Genomic DNA, 17881 nt, shown 5'->3' on the forward strand with positions numbered 1-17881 from the left:
CAGGAAATATTAAAATAAAGTTAATGTTAAGTATCTCATAACACAAAGAAATAATGTGGAAAATAGATCAAAAAGATAAGGAAACTCGATTTCTAAAAAAAAAAAATGACCATTTAATACTTTTCCATTTAGCTTTTGGAAAATGGCCATCATTCTTGATTACTTCACTCAGTTCTATGTCTTAAATATCAGAACTGTCTTAGAGAAATTTATTGCAATGATTTTTCTTTTGATTAACTGGAGATAATTAGGAATAGGGAATGGACTTTTATTGTCATAGAGTTCCTACTGATGTTTGTTTCTTTAATTAATGCAATAAAGTTTTTTAAGAGTACTAAAAAGTTAAATGATATTACATAGTATATATCAAAGATGAGTCTTATAATCAGGTCTTCCAGATTTCAGAGCTTACTCTCTAGATATTATGTAGTTGAGCTATCTCTCAATTAAAATATAAGCACATAAATTAAAAAGTACAAATTTTATGTCTATAATTTAAAATACAAGAGCTTTTTTTCTTAATGGCAGAAAGTGACATTTTTGCTAATACTTAGAACAGAGAATTTAAAAATATTCTTTAAACTGAATAATAATTCAGACTAAAACAGTAGAATTTAAATATGCTAATATGCTAATGCACTACTTACTAAAATAGGATTGATGAAATATTTTGGCAGCAGCATATCTTTGAATACTTGAAAAGTTGTATAACTCAGAAGATTTATGGAAGATGATGAGGGATTAACCTAAAGTATTTGGTCATAAGAGAATTACTTCTATCAAAATGTAAAAGATTAACATTTTGCTTTTCAAGTACAAAATATATATATCCCTTTCTATAAAATATGAAATTCACATTCCTTTTAAAATGAGGATAGCTCAGTAGAATTTTAGATTTATTTTATATCTTAATGAACTATTTAAATTTTTCTTTCATTTAAAAAAATTAACAAGCATGGGAGAGAGTTAGATGGTACAATGGATAGAACACCAGCCTTGTAGTCAGAAGGAACTGAGCCTTGATTCTTCTGTTTTTCTGACCACTCCCTTCCCATATCTCTAATGTGTTGTCATGTCCTATCACTTCTAAGTTCTGATTCTGATGTTCTCAATACCCTGTTGCACCCAGTCCTTCTTACCTCATGCCTCAACTATTACAATAACCTTTTAATTGGTCTCCTTGCATCAAGTCCCTCCCCTACTCCACTACATCCTTCCCTCCAGTTGTCAGATTGATCTTCTTAAAATTTAGATCTGTCCATATTACTTCTCCTCTATTCAGTAAACTCTAGTAGCTGTTTTTCAACTGTAGGATCAAATAATCTTTTTGATGTTTAAAATACTGTCTGTTCTCCATAGTGAGAATTCTCTCCACCTCATTCTCTGAGACCTCTTGGTCCCTCTGTCTTCCTTTAAGTCCCACCCAAAATCCCATCTTCCACAAAAAACCTTTACCTGTCCTTCTTTAGGTTAGTGCCTTTTCTCTGTATATTATCTCTAATTTACCATGTACATATCTTATTTGTACATGATTGTTTGCATATAGTTTCACTATATTCCTTGTGAATTTCTTGGGAGCAGGGTATGTGTTTTACCTTTCTTTATATTTCCAATATACAACATAGTACTTGGTACATAGTATGCACATAGTGCTTAATAAATATATATTGACTTATTATTTAGTAAGTTTTGGGGCATAGTTCGAAAATGATTTCCAGAATGACTGAATCACTTCACAGCTTCATCAAAAGTGTATTAATAGACAAACCTAGGAACTACATGAACACAATTATAAAACACTTCTCACACAAATCTAAACAATTGTAAAAATATCAGTTGCTCACAGGCAGGCTGAGCTAATATAATAAAAATGACAATTCTACCTAAATTGGTCTACTTGTTCAATGCCATACCAATAAACTGTCAAAAAATTATTTTACAGAGCTATAAAAAATAACAGAATTCCTCTGGAAGAACAAAAGAGCAAGAATAATGGAGGAGAAACACAAAGAACAGTGGCCTAGCAGTACCAGACCTAAAACTATATTATAAAGCAGCAGTTATCAAAACCATTTGATATAGCTAAGAAATAGAGTGTTGGATCAGTGGAATAGGTTAGATACACATGACAACAATAATCTGACTATAATAATCTAATATTTGATAAAATCCAAAACTCTAACTTCTGGGATAAGAACTCACTATTTTACAAAAATTGCTGGGAAAATTAGAAAATAATATGTCAGAAACACAGCATAAACCTACATCTCCCACCCTGTATCAAAATAAGGTCAAATGGGTACATGATTTGATTGTAAAGGATGATACCACAAGCAAATTAGGAGAGCGATAACAAATTTGGTTCTTCTCAGTAGTTCAGTGATCTATAGCAATCCCAATAGACTTTGGACAAAAAATGCCATCTGCATCTAGAGAAAGAACTATAGAGACTGAATATAAATCAACACATGCTATGTTAACTTTTTTCCTTTTTTTTCTCATGTTTTTTCCCTTGTGTTCTGATTTTTCTCTCCCAACATTTTCATAAAGAAATGTGTATTTTTAAAAATTTAATGTACATGTATAATCAGAAAAAAAGAGGAACACATAACATCTCTAAAAAAATTTTTTTAATTGTTTAAAATTAAATTAAATTAAGAAGTGCATCAATATACCTGCTTTCCTGAAGCTCCTTCAACATGTCATTTTTTTAAATCAAGTTTACAATCTGATGGACATAAGGTAGAACTTTAGACCAAACTACTAGTTTTTAGAAATTAAGGAGTCTGTTTTGCTCTTGTGCTATTATTATTTTGGAATGGGCAAGATAATGAATTATAAAATGAAATCCTGTTTCTCATAATAAAAACATAATATGGAAAAATTTCTTTTAAGATTCTTTAGTCCTACTATATTACATTGTTGATGGAGTTGTGAACTGATCCAACCATTCTGGAGAGCAATATGGAAGTATGCCCAAAGGGCTATGGCTCTATATCCCAAAGAGATCATAAAAAAGCAAAAAGGATCCACATATGCAAAAAATATTTGTAGCAGCCCTTTTTATAGTGGCAAAGAACTGGAAATTGAATGGATGCCCATTAGTTGGAGAATGGCTGAATAAGTTATGGTATGTTATTATTGTTAAATAAAAAACAATAAGCAAAATTATTTCAGAAAGATCTTGAGAGACCTAGATGAACTGATATTAAGTGAAATGAGTAAAACAAAGAGAACATTGTACATACCAACAACAAGATTATAGGACGGTCAGTCTTATGGACTTGGCCCTTTGCAAGAATGAGGTGATTCAGGCCATTTCAGTGATGATGGAGACAGCCATCTGCATCCAGAAAGAGGACTATGGGGACTGAATGTGGATTACAACATAGTATTTTCACTTTTTTCATTGTTTGTTTGCATTTTGTTTTTTCTCTTTTTTTTCTTTTTAATCTGATTTTTCTTGTGCAGCATGATAATTGTGGAAATACATGTAGAATTGCACATGTTCAACACATGTTGGATTACTTGCCATCTAGAGGAGGGAATGGAGGGAAGGGAGGGAGAAAAAAATTGGAACATTTTTAAGATTGAATGTTAAAAACTATTTTTGTATATGTTTTTAAAATAAAAGGTGTTTTTAAAAATAGATTCTTTAGTCCTGATGCAGATATCTCAGTTTCTTAAGTGAAATTGATATTGAGGGAAGATAATTTTTTTCAACCATATTTGGCATTGGTATTAATTAAATTTATCTATACCTAATGAAATGAAACAAAATAACATTGTATTTCCCCTTTTAAAGAAATCAAAGAACATTTATTTAATTCAATATATAATAATTTATGTATTAAACATCAAAAAAATCTAACTTCTCTGTTCTGTTACTAGGAACTTTGTCAGTGTCGACCTGGTGAAGGAAATTGCTCATGTTGTAAGGAATGTATGCTTTGTCTGGGCACTCTTTGGGATGAATGCTGTGATTGTGTTGGTAAGTTGATATTTGATTGTCTTATTAACATTTTCTATATCATATTACTTTGCCTTAGAAGACAATTACAAGGATATTGATTTGTATTCCTTGCTTTTTAAGGAAAAATTGAAATGCTTCCTAAGTTGAGAACTCTCAAGGACCTTTTCCAGTATTCAGTAATACATGGCACTTAAAAGTCATTCCATAAAACTTAAAACTTTCCTGCTATAATTTTTTTTTGCTTTATTTGTAGTAAAAAATAGATAATAGATGGATTTAGAAAGATGTAAGAATTCTGATAAAATATGGATTTAGAAAGATGTAAGAATTGTGATAAAATACGATAAATGACCAACTATATTTTCAGAGGATCAGTGATGAAGCATGCTATCCACCTTCTGAGAAAGGTAATGGACTTAGAATACAAAATGAGACCCATTTTTGGATACAACCAATTTGGGAATCTGTTTTTGTTGATTATTCACATTTTAGGGCCAATTAAATACCTTGTAGGTAAAATTTGTGTAGGTAACAAATATCTGAGCCAGATGTTTACATAGATCTATATCTTATTGTTTAAATTTTCAAGCATTTAATTTGAATCATTCCCTCTTCCCTTAAAAAAAGTCTCTCCAATAAATGAGCATGGTCAAGCAAAACTATTCAAAGACAAAAACAAGTTTTGTTGTTGTGTTGTTGTTGTTTTTAAGTGAGAGGTTAGTAATAGAAGTTAGTAATAGATTGCCAAAAAGAAAAACAAAAGATTGAAAAGAAGGTGCTCATGTTGGTCATATAATGGCTATATAGAGCCCTGCAGTAATAGAAAGCAAACAACATACTTCTTAATCCTATATATTTTAGGTCATATAAAGCAAGGAACACTCATCTTTGGAGAAGATGGAAAGAAATGAAATACTTTCAAGAGAAAGCAAGGTTTTATTGAGAGCATAGGACTCTGAAAGGCAGAAATCTAGGGTGGCTTAATAAAAAAGTTAGTTATCAAGAGTGGAGAAAGAATAAACAGTTGGAGCAAAAGGACTAGAGAAGAAAGGCTGAACTGAATAAGAGTAAGAATAAATACTAGGGAGGAAAGGTTTTTCCTTAGCTAGAATATAATTCTTAATTTACAAAGGTTAGAAAAGTAGGGGATGAATATTTATCAGCAATACAATAGAAAGAAATATCAAATATGGAGAAGATCTTTTCTCATCTCCCAGGTGGATTTGTATGTGAAAAGTGAGGGAAAAGGGAAGAGAGGCAGGGAATAACCTAGATTCTTTAGGGTGCAGTTTTCTCATCTATAAACTGAGGGGTTAGATTAGAGTGACTTTAGAAAGACTAAGGTCCTTTTCATACCAAAATATATCTTATTAATCTAAACTAGAGCTTGACACATTGTTGTACACATAATAAGTACTTAATATAACTTGGTTGAATTGAACATTATTTTTCAGATTTTCTTGTGGTTTTGTATGAGAGTTTAACAAGTATGATCATAGCTACCTTTGCAGTGTGAATCAAAGGCACAGGTTGCATGTTTATCAAATTTTATGACAATATAAAGATAGAAAGGTTTGCTAGTCTGCCAAATTACAACATTCTAACCCAAAAGATGTCAGCAAACTGAAACAAAAGACTGAACTTCATTTAATGAAATTTTATAGTCATAAATCTCAAGCCATTTGTTTTTCTGTCAGATTTATGGATAAATGAAGAATTTAAGACCAAAGAAAATAATAATGCATTACAAAATATAAGTTAGATATTTTTGATTTTATATATAATGTAAAAGGTTTTGCACAAAGACAATGCAACCAAATTTGTCAAGAAAGTAGAAAACTTGGAACAAGTATCTCTGATAAAGGCCTCTTTTCTCAAATACAAAGAGAACTGAGTCAAATTTATAAAAATACAAGTTATTCCCCAATTGATAAATGATCAAAGGAATGTGAACAGGCAGTTTTCAGATGAAGAAATCACAGCTATCGATAGTCATGTGAAAAAATACTCTCTATGCTCTCAGAAAAAACTTCTCCTTGAATTCAAGTAAAGTGAAATGTCTGTATACAAAGTAATAGCAGTGTTCTGGGATGTTTGCTATTCTCGGCAGTACAGTGATCCACAACTGCTGTAAAGGACTTAGGATGAAAACTGTCCATATCCAGAAAAGGAACCAATTTTGTCTGAATATAGATTAAAGCACTCTTTCTTTCACTATCTCTCTCTTTTTTAAACTTTATTTATCTTGAGGATTTTTATTTTCATTAGAGTGGGAGATCTGTGTTTTCTTTCACAACATGACTTTTATGGAAATGTTTTACATAACTTCACCTGTGGTTTCTTAATTATGGGTGGGAATAAGAGAGAATCTAGAACTCAAAAATTTTTAAAAATTTAAAAATGTTAAAAAATTGCTTTAAATATAACTGGGGAAAAATTAAATCAAATATTTTTTAAAAGCTTTAAATCACTTTTGATTAGAATTAAATTAATTAAAACAATTCTTAAGGGACCACTTCCCTATCAGAGCAGCTGCTGTGACAAAAAAACAGAAAATGTTGGATCTTGGAATGGATATGGAGAAAACACTAAAACACTGTTGGTGGAGTTGTGAACTAATTCAACCATTCTAGTGAGCAATTTGGAACTATACTCAAAGGGTTTTAAAACTTGTGCATACCCTTTGATCCAGCAGTGCCACTGGATTTGTATCCCAAAGATATATAAAAAGGGGGAGAAGGACTTATTTGTACAAAAATAATTATAGTAGTTCTTTTTTAAATAGTATTTTGTTTTTCCAAATATATGCAAAGATAGTTTTCAATACTCACTTTTGTAAAGCCTTGTGTTCTAAATTTTTCTTTTTCCTTTCCCCTTACTCCCTTCTCAGATAGCAAGCATTAGGTTAAATGTGGGCAGTACTTCCATATTTGTCATGCAAGAAAATCCAGCTTAAAAAAACACAAAAAAGAAAAATAAGATTAAATTTTTTAAAATTCTGGATGTACTTTGTTATAGTAGCTGCTCTGATATGGAGGTGGTGTCTTAGGGTTGTTTTAATTTGCATTCTTCTAATCAATAGGCTCAGTAGGGGGAAAGAGGAGGAGAAAGGGATGGGATTTGGAACTCAAAACTTTTTTTTTAATATTTTTAAATTATTTTAACATGTAATTGGGGAAGAAAATAAAATGCATATTTAAAAAAAATAAATGGCAAGTCCCACATGTGAGTTTTTAAAAATCAGTTCATTTCTGGATGCTGCAAAAATCAATCCAAATTAGAAATGGGTTTATTACCAGAACACAAATGTTGTAAAAAACCATCATTAAACTTTCATAAAAATGGACAAGAAAAAGTTACGTCAACATTATCACCGTTGGATACGTAGTCTCTGGCAAGTCCACTACTTCTGGTCACCTCATCTACAAATGTATGGAATTAAGAAGAGAATCACTGAGAAGTTCGAGAAGAAGGCTGCTAAGATCTGAATTCAAAGGTACCTTCAGATGTACCTAGGTATTGAATAAATTGAAGGCTGATCTTGAATGTGGTATCATTATTAATATAGAAATTTGAAACCAACAAGTATTAAATAATCATTATTGATGTTCCAGGACAGAGACTTTATCAAAAATAAGATTACAGGCACATTTTAGGCAGACTGTGCTGTTCTGATTGTTGCTGCTGGTATTGGAATTGGAGGCTGGGATCTCAAAAAAGAGCGTGGTCTCCTGGCCCACGCCCTAGATGTGAAACAATTCATTGGGAGTGTCAGCAAATTGGATTCTACTGAGCCTCCTACAGCAAGAAAAGATATGAGGAAATTGTCAAGGAACTCATTACCTATATTTAGAAAATTGGCTACAACCCTGACACAGTAGCATTTGTGCCAATTGTACAGATAACATAGTGGAGCCAAGCTAGAATATGCCTTGGCTAGGGGATAGAAAGTTGCTCCTAAGGATAGTGATGCTGATAGGAACTACACTGCTTGAAGCTTTGAATTGCCTTCTGCCATTATTTCATTTAATTTACAGCCCCTGCACTTACCCCTCCAAGATTAGTGCTATTGGTACATTTTGGCCAGGTGGAGGCTGGTGTTTTGAAACCTGGTGTGATGGTCACCTTTGACCCAGTCAGTGTTACAACTGAAGTAAAGTCTGCTGAAATGTATCATGAAGCTTTGAGTGAGTTCTGCCTGGAGATAATATCTCTATCAAAGATGGCTACCATGGTAATGAGGTAATAGAAAGAATAGCCCACCCATGGAATAGCTAGCTCCACTGCATAGGTCATTATCCTGAACCATAGAGGTCAAATCATTGCTTCCTATGCACCTGTTCTGGATTGTCACACTGCTCACATTTCTTGCAAGTTTGTTGGATTGCAGGAGAAAATTAATTGTCATTTTGGTAAGAAGCTGGTAAATTTCTGAAATCTGGTAAGCTGCCATGATTGGCATGATTCTAGGCAAGAAAATTTCTCTGATTATCCTCCTCAGGGCTAATTTGCTGTTTGTGATGTGAGGCAGACCACTGCAATTGGTATCATCAAGGCAGTTGACAGGAATGCTACTGAAGCTGACAAGGTCACAAAATCTGTCCCATACTGATGCATTGTTGGTGGAGTTGTGAACGAATCCAACCATTCTGGAGAGCAATCTGGAATTATGCCCTAAAAGTTATCAAACTGTGCATACCCTTTGATCCAGCAGTGTTACTTCTGGGCTTACATCCCAAAGAAATACTAAAGAAGGGAAAGGGACCTGTATGTGCCAAAATGTTTGTGGCAGCCCTGTTTGTAGTGGCTAGAAACTGGAAATTGAATGGATGCCCATCAATTGGAGAATGGCTGGATAAATTGTGGTATATGAATGTTATGGAATATTTTTGTTTTGTAAGAAATGACCAGCAGAATGAATATAGAGAGGACTGGAGAGACTTACATGAACTGATGCTAAGTGAAATGAGCAGAACCAGGAGATCATTATATACATCAACAACGATATTGTATGAGGATGTATTCTGATGGAAGTGGATTTCTTTGACAAAGAGACCTAACTGAGCTTCAATTGATAAATGATGGACAGAAGCAGCTACACCCAAAGAAAGAACACTGGGAAATGAATGTAAACTATTTGCATTTTTGTTATTTTTACCTTCTGAATCCAATTCTCCCTGTGCAACAAGAAAACTGTTTGGTTCTGCATACATGTATTGTATCTAGGATATACTGAAACATATTTAACATATATAGGACTACTTGCCTTCTAGGGGAGGGAGTGGGAGAGAGGGAGGGGAAAAATCGGAACAGAAGTGAGTGCAAAGGATAATGTAAAAAATTATCCTTGCATGGGTTCTGTCAATAAAAAATTATTATAAAAGGAAAAAAAAAGAAGATTATAGTGCTGCAGTTTTGCAACAACAACAAAAAAATCTATCCCACATGCTAAGTGAATATTCTTTTTAACACCTGCCACCTCAGTCTTAGTGTTGGAAGAATGGATTCTGGAATGTTTTCTCAATTGAGGGTAATAGTAAAGAACTAGTTAATGATTCCAATGCATCACAAGACTTAAGGAAGAAAGGAATATTTTTAAGAGCATTTGTTTTGTGGCAGTTTTAAGTTAATAGTTTTTAAAATCAGTAATTTTAAATGGAAGCAACATGACCAAAAATCAGTCATAGAATTTTGACACCATTAAGACAGTTTAATATGTGGGAGGGAGGGAGAAGCAGAAGGAGAAGGGAGATTAGCTCAGGCTCCAGAGGAGTATTGATAAGGAATGCTGCTCACTTCCTGATAGAAAATTTATAAACATATTCAGAATGAGACACACATTTTTAGCCATGCCAATGTGATCATTTGTTTTGCAAGACCATGCTTATTTGTTGGAGAAGTTTTTTTTAAAGGAAAGGATTAAAAATAAATGCTTGTTAGTTGAAGCTGTAAATTTTAATTTTAAAAGATTCTGGATGCCATATTTTTAAAAAACTTGACAAGCTGGATTATGTTGAAAGAATAACACCAGAAGGGGCAGTTAGATGGCACAGTGAGTAGAGCACCAGCCCTGAAGTCAGGAGGCCCTGAGTTCAAATGTGGCCTCTTAACACTTCTTAACTGTGTGACTCTGGGCAAGTTACTTAACCCCAATGGTCTCAGTAGAAAAAAAATTAATAATAATAATAATAACATCAAGATGGCAATGGAACTTAAAACCATACCATCTAAGAAACATTGAATCAAAGAACGGGGATCATAATATGGCTTGTAAAAGTGAACACTAAAAGAATCCAGAATTTCTGACTAAATATTGGAGAGATGATTTGTGTAAAGAACATTAGAATTGTTATGTATAATAAATCTTTTAAAAATGTAGACATGTAGTACACATTTCTTTGCCTCTTTAAACAAAACCTAATCAGTCTTGTTGAGCTTCTTCCTAATGATTTATAATCATCACCAGCATCTATTATAGTATACAAAGTGATTGTATATTCATAGCAAAAGATCATTTTTTCCTGGCTTCTCTCTTATTAGCAGGTTATCAATGGATTATCTTAGTTGGTGTTCATTTTCCCGTCTCCTGTAAAAAGGCTTCTACTTTGACTTGAGAAATCAGATAAGTAGGATTATCAGGATAAAAATGTAATAGAGGCCACTAGGTATTACATGTTAATAGAGTTTGTACTCGAAGTCAAAAAGACCTAAATTCAATCTGATCTCAGATATATACTAGCTGTGTAATCCTGGACAAATCATTTAAATACTGTGTCTCAATTTTCTTATCTATAAAATGAAGCTAATAATTGCACCTCCCATCCAGGGTTGTTGTAAAGATAAAATGAAATATTTGTTAAATGCATTGCAAATCTTTAAGCACCATCTAACTGCTAATTTTTGTGTTTCTTAATTTAAAATTTTTTAAAATTTATTTTAATGTTATTTTTAATATATAGAATAAAACAAACATTTCCATAGCATGTAATAATTTTTTTTAAAAAAAGATGATTTCAGTAAATAGAACTAGATTTAATCACAAGACATGGATTCAAGTAGCTTTATCACTGTGCCTTTAGTGACCTCAGACACATTACTTATTCTCTTTGCACCTCAGTTTTCTCATCTGTTAAAAAGGACCAATATTTCCACTATCCCCATCTTAGAAGATTCAACAAAGTCCAAAAATGATTCTCTGTAGACAGATTCTCTAGAAGATCCTCTTTGCTAATAATAAAAGCCCTCAATAAAACCTGTGTTGAATAATTTGTTTTGACAGTTCGCATAGGAAAACCAGGTTAGTGAAGAATACATATTGATCAAATTATGAAAATCCTCATTGAATTAAAATAGTATATTAGTAGCTATGTCTTAATGGAGATAACAGAGATAAACAGTGAAGCGTGTGGCGAAAGAAAACTATTTTTATTACATTTGGGAAATGGTGCAGCACTCTTACTGTGGACTTCTGCTAGATCTCATCTTTGTATAATCACTTTTCCACTGGGGGCGTATGAAGCTAGATAGTACTAGACTTGGAGTCAGGAAAACTTAGATTTACAGCCTACCTTAGACATCTGTCTCTGTACTGCTCAGCAAGTCACTTAATCTTTCAGGGAACTATACCCTCCTCTATAAAATGGTTATAATAATAGTCTTTATTTTTCAATGTTGCTTTGAGAATTAAAAGAAATAAAGCAGTATATCACTGGCAAAAATTACATGGCTATGAATCATGGAATTTTATGCCCTTCAGCCATTACCCAGAAAATAATGGAGAACTACATGGTGAATAAACAGACCAAAGCATATTACCAATTATACATTATATGCAAAAAACTGATTTAAAAGCTATCATCAGAGAAATATATGACTAAAAAAAGATGTATCATACAGTTATATGAAGAGATAAAATATGGACTGGTCATGTAGTTAGGTCTAGAGATAACAGTGACAACTACTTAATATCAAGAAACCAAGATGTTTTTAGCATATGAAGTAGATCTCCATTATAAGATTTATAATAGGACATGAGCAAAAATAATACAAGAATGGGTTTCTATCTGTACCATTAGCAGAAGTGCTCAAATCAATGAAAACACCCATTTGTTGAAATGTAAAAATGTCTGGTTTCAATCACGTGGGTATCTTTTTTAGTTTATCAAATTATTTGGCATGTATTTGAAATCAAAGAAAGAATGTTAGTGTAAAAGAATCAAGAAAATTATTTTGAGGTCCTAGGCTCTAACATACTAGGTAGATGACTCCTTGATTTAATCTTGAGACTGTAGTATAGAGGAAAGTACTGGCTCAGGAGTCAAAGAATCTGGATTCACATCTTACCTCTGTTAACTATGATCCTGGGCAAGCCACTTCTGTAGACTTTGATATCCTTGTCTGTAAGATGTAACTGGACTAGATGATATCAGAGGACCCTTACAGTTTTAAATCTGTATTGCTATGTTAACTTTTTAAAGCCTGTTGAGTCATCTGTAACATGAGGACAATGTAGTCTATCTCAACCTATCTCATAGGGATATTAAAAGTAAAGCATTGAGAAAGGTGTAACTAAGATGGCAGAACTGAAGAAAGAAGTACAGCTTAACTCCTTAGTATAACCTCTCCACAATGATCTAGAAAATATATTTGATCATGCCCTGATTATGAAATTTAAAGAAAAAAAATCACAGTGAGTCATATTTTCAATCCAGATCTGCCTTAGAAGATAAATCTTTGAAACCTGAATGGCCTCTAACCAAAACATCACACAGAGTATTTTATTGTGTGGTAATTAAAAAAGAACTAAAACTGTTCACCAGACAAGAGGTCATCTCAAATTCATACAGAAGAGTCCTAACCAATGTCAATCTGACATACGTATCCAGAGCAGATCCGGGGCAGACTAAGGAGAGTGCCTGCACATAGAAGAGATGTTCCAGAAGGAGAAGTCATTAGTCCTCAACTGTGTAGAAAATAAGGAACAAATTCAAAAACAAATAATTATGTGGCTCTTACCCCAGGAGGTAAATGGGGTTTCAGTTACACTCTCTAGCTCAATCTGAAGCCTTTAGCTGATTAACCAAGGCAGAAAGAGAACACTGCAGTTCTGTCATTCCAAACTTGTAGAGTTTGCCTGCTGACTAATGGTTAAGTCTTAGAATTTTCAACCAGAAACATATTCACAGGAATGATGTGCAGACCCAAAACTTGTGCCTGGAACTTGCCAAGTTCAGAACAGGAAATCAGAAATCTGCTTCAGACCATTTTTAGGAGCACTGACAATTTACAGGTCCTCAACCAGAATTATTTTTGTGATCCCAGAATAATAGTACTTGAGAGCAATAGCAGGACCAAGAAAGCAAAGCTCCACTAAAACATGCCCTCTAGAAATGTCCAGAGCCTAGCCTTAATATAAAATCAGTTAGGAAGCAGACTAGAAGAATCAGCAAGCAAACAAACTAAAAACTCTTTGGTCATAGTAACACTTAGGACACAAATTCAAAAGGAGAGAATGACTCCAAAACATCTACAACTCAAGGAAGAGCACAATTTAGACACAAGTTCAGCCAGAAATCTTTGAAGAAATGAAACAAGTTTTTTAAAAATCTTGAAAATTATTTTTAAAACCAAATGATAGCATTAGAGGAAATATTTATTTAGAAGGGGAGGAATGAGAACAAATAAATAATTTGAAACAGAATTAACAGTTTGGAACAAAAAGGTACAAAACTGTACCTAAGTGGGGATTGAGGGTAGGAATATCTAATTTTGATAGAAGCTAATGTCTACATGAAAGAATAAATCTATAATGCAGTTGAAAAAATGATTTTAAAAAATAGAAGAAATGTAAGATATCTCTTACAAGCAGCAACAATAAAATTTAACCTAGAAAGCAGAGAGAAGAAATTTTAAGAATCATTCATTGAACTAAAAGTCATGACTTCCCACACACAAAAGAACTTTGAATTTCAAGAAATCATAAAAAATTATTTAAAATTTCTCAGATCTTGTCGAAGTAGAAAACAAAGTAAAAATTGAAAGAATCCATAGGTCACTTCCTGAGAGAAACTTCAAATTAAAACTCAAGAATTTTTTGGTTTTGTTCAGTCATTTTTTAAATCATGTCCAACTCTGACCCCATTTGATGTTTTCTTGGCAAAAATATTGGAGTAGTTTGATATTTCCTTTATTTCACCGCTAATTTCACAGTTGATGTTGCTGAGGCAAATAGAGGTTCCTGCCCAGGGTCATACAGCTGGATTGGAACTCAGGTCTTTCTTACTCCATTTATCCACTATGCCACCTAGCTACATCAGAGCTTATGTCTGAATAAACAAGGAAGAAGAGGTGGGGTCAATATGGGCAATACAAAGCTAAATTTCCTTAAAACTAGTCAAAGACAGGAAGACTATCACAGAGAAGTATACAGAAATACATTTTCCTCAATAGAAACAGCAGGAAAGGATGGAGGTACAGAAAGAGGGGAGGCGAGAATAGAAGAGAGGGCATTTTGAGGATGGGAGTGATGAGTAGCAAAACACTTTTAAGGAAGGTCAGGGTGAAAGTAGAGAGAGAATAGAATAAACAGGGAGAAATACAGTTAGCAATAGTAATTGGGAAAAGAAATTTGAAGCAAGTTTCTCTGATGAAGGCCACATTTCTCAAATGTATAGGGGAATTCAGTCAAATTATTTTAAAAATGAGCCATTCCTCGATTGATAAATGATATGAACTATGTCCAAAAGGCTATAAAATCATATTATATCCCTTGATTTAATAATACTACTATTCGGAATACATTACAAAAAGTATTAAGACCTATCTATATGAATATATTTTAGCAGCTCTCTTCTCAGGGCAAACAATTTGAAGATGAGGGAATGCCAAATAATTGGAGAATGGCTTTTAAAAAGTGTGATACTGATTATGATGCAATATTATTTTTCTGTGAATAGGCTGGATTTATACCAGAAATGTAGGGCTGATTCAATATAAGGATTTTTTAAATTGATACATTAATTTTAAAAATTAAAAAATATATATCATATGATTAAATCAAAAAATGCAGAAAAGACTTTTTTCATAAGATGCACTACCCAGGCTTGTTAAAAGATATAAGAAAGCATTGTAATAAAGTTTTCCATCTTGTGAAAAATACTGTCATCTAAAACTATTCCAAAATTATTTGGAAATGATGGTAAACTAGAGGTCTTTCCAATAAGATCAGGTGTAAAGCTAGTATATCAATTATCACTCTTAGGGATAGAAAGTATAATGCAAGAAGACAAGAAACAGACATTGAAAGAATTAGCATTCAAAAATGGAAATAATACAATAATCTTGTGATGGAAGAGCCATTTCCATCCAGAAAGAGATCTGAGGGGACTGAATATGGATCACAACATAGTATTTTCACCATTTTTGTTATTTGATTGCTTTTTGTTTTTCATTTTTCCCCTTATTGATCTGATTTTTCTCATGCAGCAGAATAATTGTGGAAATGTATAGAAGAATTACACATGTTTTAACATATATTGGCTTACTTGCTATCTAGGGGAGGGATGGGGAAAGGGAGGGAGAAAAATTTGAGCACAAAATTTTACAAGGTGAATGTTGAAAATTGTCTGCATAAGTGGGAGAACTGTTCGGTTCTGCAAATATGTATTGTATCTAGGATATACTGCAACATATTTAACATATATAGGACTGCTTGCCATCTTGGGGGGGGAGGGAGGGGAAAAAACGAAACATAAGTGATTGCAAGGGATAATGCTGTGTAAAAATTATCCTGGCATGGATTCTGTCAATACAAAGTTATTATTAAATAAAATTAAATTAAAAAAAAAAAAAAGACCAAATGGGAAAAAAAAAAAAGAAAAGAAAATTGTCTGCATATACCTTGAAAATAAAAAGCTATTTTTTTAAAAAGTGTAAATAAAATAATCACTTGTTGGAGATGACATGATGATTTACTTAGAGAATCAACCGAAGACTAAGTCATTCAACAACTTTATAGAATTGCAGAATAAAAAATAAATTAACATAAATTATCGGCATTTCTGTATATTACCAACAAAAGCCCACAAGAGATAGAAAGAGAAATTCTACATGAAATAACTACCACCAGTATGAAATACTTGACAATTTACCTTCCAAGACACATAATGACACAATATGATCACAATTATAAAACGCTCTGCACAAATAAAGGTAAAACTAAATAAAAGCAATAATATTAATTCCTTAACGGTAGGCCAAGCCAATATAACAAAAATGATAATGCCATATAAATTAATTTATTTGTACAATTTCATATCTATCAAACTACTAAAAGGTTACTTTATAGAATCAGAAAAAAAAATCACAATTCATCTGGAGGAACAAAAGGTCGAGAATATTAAAAGACTTAATGAGGGAAAAGTGGGAAGAAATAAATTTATTTTTATCAGATCTCAAGCATAGTATGGTCAACATAGAAGCATATGAATATATATATATGATTATATTTATATATTATGTTTATGTATGTTGTATATATACATGTATACACATACATCTAAGTATATTTATATATCCACACTTAATTATAGTCTTCTGGAAGGATAGAGAGTATACAGTTAAAAGTGCACAGTGAAGAACAAAAGAAAACCTGCAAGGAAGCAAAGAAAAAATAATTGAACACAATGTGTAATATTTATTACATATATATACATATATATATATAATATAGAACATAATATATTATGTATATTTTATAACATATTACTGTGGTGTTCTCTTCTTTTTTATAATATGATGGTTCTCTGTGGGAGCAGGTTTCTTGGGGAGGTTTTCTGGAGGCAGCCTTAGTTTTGGTTCAGAGTAATAATCACTCCAAATGCAGCTACCTGTTAAAAGTTCAGATCTTTTATTGCTTCCTCCAAAATAGCCCAGTTAATTTTCTTGGAGGCCTGTCTCTCTGCTTGGTTCAAAGAGCTCTTGCAGGTTGTCTTTTGCCTCTGCCAGCTTCTGCCTCTAGCTCAGCTCCAACTCCTGGCAATGTTACAAACTGACTTTTCTGGCTCTAGCTCAACTCTGACTCCTGGCTTCTTCTGAACTGACTCTGTTTGACTGACTGACTGAAGCTCCTTTTTTATGCTCAGTGTAAAAGGTTGACTCCTCCTCCGAGAGTGGGATTGTGGGTTTCTGACTTGTGAATCTCCCGAACTTGTGAACTTCAGTGTGTGAGCCAACATGTGAACTCTCAAAGGTGCAAACCCAAACACACAAGCATTGCTTCCATCAATTCCACTTAGTACCTTGTTTCAAGTTCTGGCCCATAACATTCTCCTTGTAGGATCAGATCAATCATACTGAACCATGCTAAATTAGATAATTATTTTGTCTATCAATTCTAATGACAACACTTTGTAAGGATTCCAACATATTACATGATATATTATAATACAAAATATATTACATATGTAATATTATGTATGTAATATACATATTATATATTATATACAATAATATATAATACAGAAAGTCTTTTTTAGAAATATAAAATTATATTTTAAATCAAATATTCTGCTATGTATATGGCATTGCTTTTTTTCTTTTCTAATTTTGTATTTAAATTTAAAATAGACTTCATGCTAATAAAATTTTAATCTTTCAAAAGACCACCTCCCCAAAGAATAAAGCATTCTAGAAATCTGTGAATATGTATATATGTGTTCAAATATGTATATTGAGTTGAGCAATGTATTACTAGAACAAAAAAATCACTGTATTTATTATTTCATGTTGATGTATAATATTTGGAAATATCCTTTTCCATTTTTCAGAGGGCGATTCCTCTTGTTATTTTTTAAGTATCATAATATATTTTATAACTGTCTTTTAAAAAGAAAATTTGTACATATTATC

General features: G+C 32.5%; 1 protein-coding gene and 1 pseudogene across 2 annotated transcripts in view; both read left to right on the plus strand.

The window, feature by feature from the left end:
• Window positions 1-17881, plus strand: part of TWSG1 (twisted gastrulation BMP signaling modulator 1) — a 71726-nt gene that overhangs the window by 19071 nt on the left and 34774 nt on the right. For both annotated transcript variants that reach the window (XM_051970471.1, XM_051970470.1), the window contains exon 3: window positions 3892-3991. In XM_051970471.1, the coding sequence (XP_051826431.1) occupies window positions 3892-3991 (100 nt within the window). The remainder of the gene's footprint in view (window positions 1-3891; window positions 3992-17881) is intronic.
• LOC127544026 (elongation factor 1-alpha 1-like) lies at window positions 6495-10845 on the plus strand (annotated as a pseudogene).

The sequence above is a fragment of the Antechinus flavipes genome, chromosome 1 (assembly GCF_016432865.1).
Source record: "Antechinus flavipes isolate AdamAnt ecotype Samford, QLD, Australia chromosome 1, AdamAnt_v2, whole genome shotgun sequence".
In the NCBI taxonomy this organism is placed as follows: domain Eukaryota; kingdom Metazoa; phylum Chordata; class Mammalia; order Dasyuromorphia; family Dasyuridae; genus Antechinus; species Antechinus flavipes.